At 41.4% G+C, this 10,905-nt stretch overlaps 1 protein-coding gene and 1 long non-coding RNA gene across 4 annotated transcripts; one reads left to right on the top strand and one right to left on the bottom strand.

Annotated features, from left to right (window-relative positions):
- Nucleotides 1–1,291: 1,291 nt before the first annotated feature.
- Nucleotides 1,292–4,523, bottom strand: LOC118389118 (E3 ubiquitin-protein ligase TRIM35-like). Its single transcript, XM_035778889.2, has one exon. The coding sequence runs from the start codon at nt 3,781–3,783 to the stop codon at nt 2,416–2,418; it is 1,368 nt and encodes a 455-aa protein (XP_035634782.1). The 5' UTR covers nt 3,784–4,523; the 3' UTR covers nt 1,292–2,415.
- Nucleotides 4,524–5,335: 812 nt separating this feature from the next.
- LOC118389119 (uncharacterized) lies at nt 5,336–7,594 on the top strand. 3 transcript variants are annotated; one of them, XR_004826675.1, is made up of 4 exons: nt 5,336–6,304; nt 6,411–6,465; nt 6,569–6,615; nt 6,693–7,594. It is a non-coding gene; the product is annotated as an uncharacterized LOC118389119 (long non-coding RNA). The 3 variants fall into 3 exon arrangements; XR_004826676.1 differs by lacking the exon at nt 6,411–6,465; XR_008144685.1 differs by having other exon boundaries at nt 5,336–6,615.
- The last annotated feature ends 3,311 nt before the right edge of the window (nt 7,595–10,905 follow it).

Raw genomic sequence — 10,905 nt, forward strand, 5'->3', positions numbered from 1 at the left:
ACCAACAACCACCTAACTATGAGTTTCATACCCGACCCGGAAAACACTAGCTTCCACCGCTGCAAACACCAGCGCCCCCACCAACGTGGCCTCTGGTTTCCAGTGCTTTGCCTCGCATGCCCAGCTGGAGACGCCCAAGAACGCCATCTACGTGAGAGACGATACCTTCTTTGTTAAGGTCAAAGTGGACACGAGCGGTTTGGAGGACTTGTAGAGGGGCCTTAAAGAACTGGTTTGAGATCATTTCAAAAACAGTTAGCTAATGTTACAAAGCTCAGTGCAGGCCAATGCCTCAGATGTACTCCAAATTGAACAAAGTAAGCTTGCAGAAATAGTGTCAGCAAGTCCATGCAGTTTTCTCCCAGATACTTAAATCATAAAGCAATACAGAAATTGCAGTGAAGTATTTACATTTAGTATTTCTTTAGCCTTGTCTGCAGACTGCTGGTATGTGCTCACTGAGGATTCAAGTGTTAATGCTGCCCAAAGATATTATATTGAATAATATTTTTGGGATTAAAGTCCTACAATCAGAGAGCACACAATCTATTAATTAATTAATGACAACTCAGGGATTTTAATGGACAGCTGTTAAAAAGTTATTCATGTAATTAGCGTACACTTTATAATACCTTTACTGAATAAGCCAATATACAGTACATGTTGAACGTTTATTTAAATCCTTATGAATTTAGAAATTGAAATGTTAAAAGTTTTAAAAAAGAATGCTTATTCCTGAAAGTTATTATAAAGTGTTACCATTGATGAATGAATTGTGACATGCGTTTTTTCCTTCAATTTTGTGGTACATACATAACAACAATTATGTGCATCACATGTGATATCCAGTCAGTAAATATGTAGACTGTGGTTGTGGGATAACATTACTTTTTTGTTGGGGAACAATCTTTTGCAACATTTTCCTACGTACCCTATCTTATGACTGTACAGTGTTAACGGTAAAGCAACATTATGTGGGCTTTCATGTAAAAACATTATGGGATACCAATGCATAACAAAGGATACTTCAGTTACAGGTATGCATTATACATTTCTATGGGAATGCAGTGGTCTTTTGGGTAAATACTGAAATTCCAAAGACTGGGATTCAATCCGAGGCACGTTATAGAGCAGCGCACTAAGCGAAAGAAAATGAATGTGATCTATGCAAAATAAATGGCCTTTTAAATGGTGCATTGCCGGCTGTCTGGTGTGCTGCTCCATTATGGAATCCCAGCCTTAAAAATAAGGGAAGAGTAACAACACACATTAATGGACCACAACAACCCTATTTATGAATCCATGGTGCTAGTTTATTCGAAAAGATGACACGTTTCGACCGTAGTCTTGTCAAAATGACACTTTCTTTTTGCAGCCATGTCATTCTATCTGACTGCAGAAACACGTGGTTCTACTTTAAAGAAGGCAAATATATATAAACATGTATGTAAACCCCTTACATCTCATACAGAAAGTTCAGCACAGCAGATTGGAACATTTGGGGGGGAAAGAAATGATGACACACATCCAGTAACTTTCAACAGGTGCTGGAAGTCAAAGTACAAGTAGACATGGCACACAGATCTTGTGGTTTACTAAAACAAAGTGTTGAACTATCAACATATACCTAAGGAACACTTAAAAGGAGGAATCTGCAGTTGCTACATCCAACTTGGAATTATATTGTAAGGGATATTTACCTGTTGATTCTTGAAGAATATCACTTAGAAATGCCATGAACTTATAGTTGAACTGTCGTACCCCATCAGAACCCAAAATATAAGAGTTTATATGGCTTCTGATTGGGTACGACAGTTTATCTAAGCTCATGGCATTTATACGTTATATTCTTCAAGAATCAACATGTGTATATATATCACGAATATAGAAGTCCGCCAATGTTTTGTTATCTTGGATGATCTGTCCTTGCATCTGTAGCTCTGTCTATGATTTTGAGTGGTTACATTTCTCCAGGCCCAGGGGAGACTGCTTTGTTATTGTTTCAGCTGTGGACTTCCCCTTTAAAGGGATAGTTGAAACTAATGATAAATTCCCTTATCTTTTAAGCAGTCTACAGACAACGTAAGACAGCAATCCTGATTTGGTTTAGTTTCCCTGGCCACTGTCTCCAAATGCTAACTTTTTAGCATTTGTCACCCAACACCAATTATATATCCCGTATATTAGCATCTTAAAGTATAACTTAATTGATCTACATTAGGAATTTCAGACACTTTAGGATGATTTGGACATGAAACGTGCACAATTATTAAACTACAACAATATTTGAAATGTAACAGGGCAGACATCTTATACAGAACAATAATAGTTTGGGATGGTTTACAGAAAAGTCGTATAAGCCTGTGAAGGTCAGAGAAGATTGGTTCGATACACCCACCAACACTCGCACATACCTCACTGATTTGATTTCACGGTCACAGACACCTCTGATGGGCAGATATGTATATCACGGTTGATGGCGTCTTTCATCTTCCAAACAGAGATGTATGGGTAGACCGTCTCAGTAAACCTATGTTTATGAGTGTAGATGTGTGTATCGTCTTTGGGGTCATAGAAAGCCACTTCCCCCCTGTCGTAGTTCAGCTGAACTCTGATCCTCTGGGGTATCCTCTTCAGAGTGAGCGTTTTACCAGCTCCATTTGTATACTTGCGCCCCCTTTTCAGTATAGCCCAGATTCCATATTCTGGTGACGCAAGAAGATCTTCTCCCTTCCGATCGACGGACTCTGCAGCCACTCCTAGATTCCACTCAGGTTGGTCGCCCACCTCCACCTCCCAGCTATGCTCTGAACCCTTCACAAAGCCTGTGGAGCCAATGACCTTTGCCCACCGTGTGAACCGCTCTGGGTTGTCCGGAATCTGCTGCTTCTCTACGGCTGTGTGTCGCACGCTGGTAAGGTCATCAGACAAAGTCATAGTAGAGGGAGCCGTGTTGGGGTCCAAAATTATGGGCGAGTGTTTGACTATCGCCTGCATCTGCTCCCAGACTTGGAACTGCAGGTTTCCCAGGTGTTTGGCGATGTCGATCAGCGCTCCGGAGACGAGCTGTGGATCCGGAAGATCAAGTTGGGCTCTGGCTCTGTTCTGGGTGCGTTTGTAACTCACAAGGAAGTTTTCACTGCCTTTGTTCAGGTCCTCTTTCACAGCTTCAATGGCATCTGTGAGAGAGGAGATCTGCTCAACAATGCTGTCCATGCCTTTCTCAATTAACATTCCCTTTTCCTTCTCCTCCTCCCTCAGAGCAGCCAGTCTGGCATCCTCTTCCTCTCTCAGGAACTGGTGGAGCTTCACAAACTCTTCCCTGATCCTCCTCGTTGTGTCCACCTGCTGGTCCTTGGTGTGCTGAGTCATGCTATCGTAGCTCTCTCGGGCATTTATACATTTCTCCAGCTTTTCTTCCAGACTTGTTAAGTCAGATCTCAGGTCGTCCTCAGGTCGTCCACTCACCGATTTCCCCTCTTCCCTTCTTTTTTTCTGTGTTGATTCCTCTTCTGAAAGATCTCTCTTTAAAGACATAGCAAGTTTGTTAAGGTTCATGTTGCTTAGGATCATGATTGTGACGTTCACAGCTCCCTCATCGCAGTAGGTCTCCACCATCCTATCCACAGTGGCATGCCTTGTGACATTCTCCAGATGAGCCTTTGAAATGTTTGCAAAATCTTTCAGATTGCTATTGCACAGCTCCCAGTTAAATCTCTCCATCTCTTTGTTCTCCAGTTTCTCCAGAATGGTCAGCAACAACTCAGAGACAGATGCTGCCATTGTAGAACACTAGATACACTGCACTAGGTAGTGAAACGTACAACTTTGGTTAACTTTCACATTTAACAGTTGCCCTTGGAAGTCACAGTTGTAGATGTTCTCTCTTAATAATCCTTTTCTTTCTACCAATAATTCCTGTGTTGCTTTTTCAGTCAGATGGAGAGAGAGTGAAGATTACAAGCAGCCCTAAACAAATTTCAGAGTTTTAGGGATTTTTTTTTTTTTTATCTTTCTGGGTGTTGACAGGAAACCGTTAGATTGTGTGTGTGTGTGAACTGTGTGATAGGTCTGCCAAACTCCCTGCTGTTGGCTGATTGCCCAGAAGCATGTTCACAGACCTCATGCATTTCTTGTAAATCGTCTGACTTCCTTTCAGACGTTATAACAAATATATGGTAACAGGTATAACAAATGTAAATATAAGGGGGATCTGTAAGAGACTATTTAGTGACATCCAATCTGTTTCTGCTATACTGTCTCGTAGCTTTCCATTATTGTGATTATAAAGACAATGTTAACTATTTCGCTAGAGCTCATATCAACTGTGCAGAATTTACCATACCAAACAAATCTACTTGTAGCATCCTGACATTGTGGGTAGTCTGGGTTTGTTAGTGTAAGGATGGGAACAGTGGTACACCAGGTGTCCTTGGAAGTGCTAGTATAAGTACTGTGTCAGGGGTTAGCTGGTGTCGTCTGGGGGAGAACATAAGATACTGTAGGAATGTTCTCCATATGTTATTATAGTCATTTAGTGGTTCATTAATTTAAAACGGTACATCTCTCCAGGTACATCTCAAACAGACTGTGGATTTCTTATGCTCCTCACGAACTAACGGTCAGAATATACATTCGATTCATTACATTGTCTTTTCCACTTCTACAGAATAACGTTTTCGCAAGTCAATGAAATAAATCAATTCATTTATAGAGACCAGAGAGTACATAAATTCTACTTTGCGGAGATAAGGACTGAGAGCTCCATTCAACAACAAACAGCAAGTAAACCCGGGATTAAATCCAAGGTGCGTTGTAGAGCAGTGTACTGGATATTCGACAAAGCGCATTTTAAAGGTATTTTCCCTGACATTCACAGATATCGCATTCGAATTATTGTTGAATTGGAACTTGAATCTGCGTAGCGAAACAGAACGTAAACTGTCGAGACTTCTGGGTGTTTGTATTTTTAAATGTTTTTATTTAACCTTTATTTAACTAGGCAAGTCAGTTAATAACACATTCTTATTTTCCATGACGGTCTAGGAACAGTGGGTTAACTGCCTTGTTCAGGGGCAGAACGACAGATTTGTACCTTGTCAGCTCGGGATTCAATCTTGCAACCTTTCGGTTACTAGTCCGATGCTCTAACCAGTAGGCAACCTGCCGACCCAGGTTAGCATTTGCGTCCCTCGCATTTGCAACAATGAAAAACTGTTGTTACACATCATCCATGTTTATTTTGCTTATAATGAACTGTTTATCAATGATGAAACATAATGCGCAAAATCCATATTTTGTAGGCCAAGGCTGCAGTTCCGAAGGTAACCACCCTGTCCCGCCCTGTCAGCTCCCCTGGAAACCTCTTCCCCTGAGCTGAAGATCCAAATCATGTGTTTCTTCACTTTTACTTTGCACACTAATATTTGTGGTCACCCTCCCCTTACATTTCATGAAGAGAGGGTGAACCTGTGAAATGTCAATGCGGAATCTGGATGCCAAACATTTGATCTCAATGAATTTCATGGGAAGACACATTTGAATTATGTACAGTGTTGTTTCGAAGTTCAGTGTTTTATTTGAATTATGTACAGGGAGCGAATTTTAGAGCAGATGGTGTTTTGCCTAGTGACGCGCTGTTGAGCTTTCACCACGAGAGAAAAATGCTAAGATTCTCACAATCATCCTACATCTCATAAGAAATTAGGTGGTGTTTTTTGTCTTGCAGTGACGTTATACCATGCTATTATTTTCAGTTCTGTTATATAGAATACTATCATTATGTGATCTTGCTGACACAGATTCAGTCTTGATTTAACTTAAACAAGCATCATTCTCCATTTCTAACAGACATTTGCCGAAGTAGCCTTTTCTTCGGGGCTACTAAACTAGTAAAGCAGAGACTGTGTGTAAAGGAGAGTATCCCACACATGCGCTGAAGCACGGAAAATGGTTCTAGAGAATTCGGATATGCAGCCACTCTGTATTTTGAAACTTCTCTTAACGGTCTCAAGGGTACAAAAATGTACATTAAATTATAAAAAGACTGACATTGTTAGGGCCACGCAACAGGAACCGGCGACCATCGCACCACGTTGTAAAGATGAGCATGTCAAGTGGGACTAGGACAGTCAAAACTGGGGATGACGAGACAACACTGCTATTCTTAGCTCTTTTGTTCAGTGTTGAGAGAAGAGTTGGGACCCTACTATCACCTCCACTACCACCCTATAACCAGGCCACGAACGCCAGACTGCCAGCCACCAAAGTAGTTCTCATTATTACGAGATGTGGAAGATCAAACGTAAGTGGCGCCACCATTTTGTGGCATGCATGCTCTTTCACATCCAGTCAAAACGAAAATAACAAAATGACTGCATATGGCAAGTTGTTTTTCCCTACACACACAGGCTACAGTTCAGCATGGCTGAGAGACATTTCCAGCCAGGCAACTAATAGAACTAGGTAGAACTCACACCTTAAATTCCTTTGCGTTACGATTTTGATTAGAGATTAACAATATAAAATGCCACTGTACTGCATTCCTGATGTAAAACTTCTCTTACAGCCCCCATCACGTACGCTTTGGAAGCAAAGTACAGGCCCTATCTTGAGGTAATTTTGCGAAACAATTTGATCCAATCTAATTCACTGCATAGCAGGGACTGATGTTCTATATTCCTACTGTGCAGGGTAACTAAGGAATAAGCTATGTGGATGGAAGCCATCGCAGCCTTGAAATGCTTTCAAACATCTGGTCGGACAACAAGGCCGTGTATCGTGTTCACTAGGCACCGGATGGACTGAAACAGGGAGGGATTTCCTGGCCTTGCCCCAGGAAATTCCAGACTGACCTGGAATTTGAATTGAATTAAATGGAATGTACAGGGAGCGTGAAAGATATGAAAATGCAATTTGTGGAATTGACACCAACCCTTGTACAATGTGATACTTTATCCTCAACTGCAATTAAAACTAAATGTAATTGAGCTCATTAACTCCATCAGTTTAAGTTTATATAAGTTTTAGGCTTTTAGTTTACATTTTCAGAATAAGAATATCTGGGCTGCTATCAATTAACAATCTTGAGGACTCCAAGCAAAAGCAATCAATGCCCATCCATGCTCCTTCTCACACAGTAGTTTGAAGTAACATTGTAATGGTACGTGGTGTAAGAAAGAGGATATACTAATTCAGTGGTGCACAGCATCCCTGCACAAACCAATCAGACCTATAGCAAACATGATTGATTGACACTTCTCCGTTCAGCTCTGGACCAATTGGCAGAGGAGTTGCCAGGGAAGCTGTACTCAAGGGCCGAACTGTCACATGAAAAAGAAGACAAGGGAGTGACCGTGGGAGACCCTTCCCTTTCCCAATGGGGTGGCCCGTGACTGGCCTGACACCAGAGCTGTATGGTCAGTGCTGCTCTTTAAGTGCCTGCCAGTGTTCCCTTCTTTACAACCTAAACAATTTATTGTGTGTATTGTGTTTGCCTTTTTATGCAGAAAGATTATTTGTACAATGAAAAATATCAAAATATAATTTATTATTATGTTCCAGATGTTAGTGTGGTAATAAAAACTGCTCTAGGGTCTGTTTTGCCCTTTCGTCCACAATAGTTGTAAACTGTATGGAGAGGTAAAAAAAAAAACTGCTTGTTTTGCATAACACATAGTTCGTTACTAACGTAGTGGAGAAGTGAAGCAGTGCACTCGTCTTGTAAGTATAGGAGTAAATCCTCGTGAATATCTGTTTAAATAAACCCTGTGGTATTGAAATCACGATAACAAAAAACCAAAAAATACAACGGTGTCAACGAACACAGCTGATTCTGTAGCTCGACCCAGGTACTGTAGTTAATCAATATTACAAACATTTTACACAACAGTACAACCAAAAGTTAGATGGTGCCTTTACACTATGGTCATTCTAGACAGATTGAAGCTTTATGTTTCCAGCAAAACAGCAGCACACCACTTGTTTTATTATACGGAACTGCGCTCACATTCATAGACAGCGCTCTAGATGCAAGGACTGGCCCTGTCACTCCATTGAACTTTGATAGTGCTGTGACCATTACCACTCTGCAGGATTAGTACAAACGGGACCCTGGTGGTATGGGTAAACATTGACGACCACCTCAGATTGGTGACCACGCGAGATGACGCCTACATCGCAAAGGCCTTCCAATGTACAGTGGGGCAAAAAAGTATTTAGTCAGCCACCAATTGTGCAAGTTCTCCCACTTAAAAAGATGAGAGGCCTGTAATTTTCATCATAGGTACACTTCAACTATGACAGACGAAATGAGAAAATAAAATCCAGAAAATCACATTGTAGGATTTTGACAGTTTTTGTACAATTGGCATTGGTGAAAAACTTACATAGGTCATGAACCATTCTAGATATTCTGATGAGTATAACTTCAGGTGTAATATACACCATTTATACAAAAGCATGTGGACACCCCTTTCAAATTAGTGGATTCGGCTATTTCAGCCACACCCGTTGCTGACAGGTGTATAAAATTGGGCACACCGCCATGCAATCTCCATAGACAAACATTGCCAGGAGAATGGGCTTACTAAACAGTTCAGTGACTTTCAACGTGGCACCGTCATAGGATGGCACCTGTCCAACATGTCAGTTAGTCATATTTCTTCCCTGCAAGAGCTACCCCGGTCAACTGTTAGTGCTGTTATTGTTAAGTGGAAACATCTAGGAGCAACAACGGCTCAGCCGCAAAGTGGTAGGCCACACAAGCTCACAGAACTGTACCGCAGTGCTGAAGCGCATAGTGTGTAAAAATCGCCTGTCCTCGGTCGCGAAACTCACGACCGAGTTCCAAACTGCCTCTACAAGCAACGTCAGCACAATAAATGTTAGTCGGGAGCTTCATGAAATGTGCATCCATGGCCAAGCAGCCATACACAAGCCTATGGTCACCATGCGCAATGCCAAGCGTCGGCTGGAGTGGTGTAAAGCTCGACGCTATTGGACTCTAGAGCAGTGGAAACCCGTTCTCTAGAGTGATGAATCACGCTTTACCATCTGGCAGCCCGACAGACGGATCTGTGTTTGACGGATGCCAGGAGAACGCTACCTGTCCCAATGCATAGTGCCAACTGTAAAGTTTGGTGGAGCAGGAATAATAGTCTGTGGCTGTTTTTCATGGTTCGGGCAAGGCCCCTTAGTTCCAGTGAAGGGAAATCTTAACACTACAGCATACAATGACATTCTAGACGACTCTGAAAGCCATGTCCTGTTTCAGCATGACAATGCCCCCATGCTCAAAGCGAGATCCATGCAGAAATGGTTTATCGAGATCGGTGTGGAAGAACTTTACTGGCCTGCACAGAGCCCTGGCCATTGAACGCCTTTGGGATGAACTGGAACGCTGACTGCGAGCCAGGCCTAATCACCCACATCAGTGCCTGACTTCACTAATGCTTTTGTGGGTGATTGGAAGCAAGTCCCCGCAGCAATGTTCCAACATCTAGTGGAAAACCTTCCCAGAAGAGTGGTGGCTTTTATAGCAGCAAAGGGAGGACCGACTCCATATTAATGCCAATGATTTTGGAATAAAATGTTTCCAATGAGCAGTCCACATACTTTTGGTCATATATTGTATAATGTGTGTATGTATAAAATGTGTGTATATAGTATCTATAAGCTAGTTACTTAAAAAATATTTTTATTTTACTAGGATACAAAAATATATACTGTTATAATTTCCTCCAAATTTACAAGGAAGTTGTTGCATACCGTACTTTAAGGTCAAATGAACTGAAGTTTCTTACCTCTTACTCCTTAGACTGCAGTGAGGTATATAACATCAGTAATGCCCAGACAATTGGCTTGGACAAGGTGGGGTTCACGTAGCTAGCGGTGGACGAGGTCAAGCTGCACATCCGCATGGAGAAGAGGTTAGAGGGCGAAGAGAAAATCGATGATCTGGTGCCTTTACTGAAGTAAAGCTGAGGAAGATGCGAAGGGACTCCTGTCCTATTTAACACAAACTTCACATTTTAGTAGTTTGACTGGTAGCGTGCTATCATAATACTGTACGGGGCTTTTGCGAGAATGACATAAGTATTTCTAAAACCAACAATATTATAACAGCTATGTTAATGTTGATTGTACTATGTGTTCTAATTAAATTAACACTATGACACACAGTTGAAGTTTACATATACTTAGGTTAGTCATTAAAACTAGTTTTTCAACCACTCCACAAATTTCTTGTTAACAAACTATAGTTTTGGCAAGTAGGTTAGGACATCTACATTGTGCATGACACATGTCATTTTTCCAACAATTGTTTACAGATTATTTCACTTATAATTCACTGCATCACAATTCCGTTGGGTCAGAAGTTTTCATACACTAAGTTGACAGTCTTTAAACAGCTTAGAAAATTCCAAATAATGATGTCATGGCTTTAGAGGCTTCTAATAGGCTAATTTACATAATTTGACTCAATTGGGAGGTGTTCCTGTGGATGTATTTCAAGGCCTACCTTCAAACTCAGTGCCTCTTGGCTGTACATCATGGGAACATCAAAAGAAATCAGCCAAGACCTCAGGAAAAAAAATGTAGACCTCCACAAGTCTGGTTCATCATTGGTAGCAATTGCCAAATGCCACATTCATCTGTACAAACAATAGTACGCAAGTATAAACACCATTGGACCACCAAGCCGTCAAACCGCTCAGGAAGGAGACGCATTCTGTCTCCTAGAGATGAACGTACTGGGGTGCAAAACATGTAAATCAATCCCAGAACGACAGCAAATGACCTTGTGAAGATGCTGGAGAAAACAGGTAAAAAAGTATCTATATCCACTGTAGAACAAGTCCTATATCGACAGAACATGAAAGGCCGCTCAGCAAGGAAGAAGCC

The sequence above is a fragment of the Oncorhynchus keta genome, chromosome 10, assembly GCF_023373465.1.
Source record: "Oncorhynchus keta strain PuntledgeMale-10-30-2019 chromosome 10, Oket_V2, whole genome shotgun sequence".
Taxonomy (NCBI): Eukaryota; Metazoa; Chordata; class Actinopteri; order Salmoniformes; family Salmonidae; genus Oncorhynchus; species Oncorhynchus keta.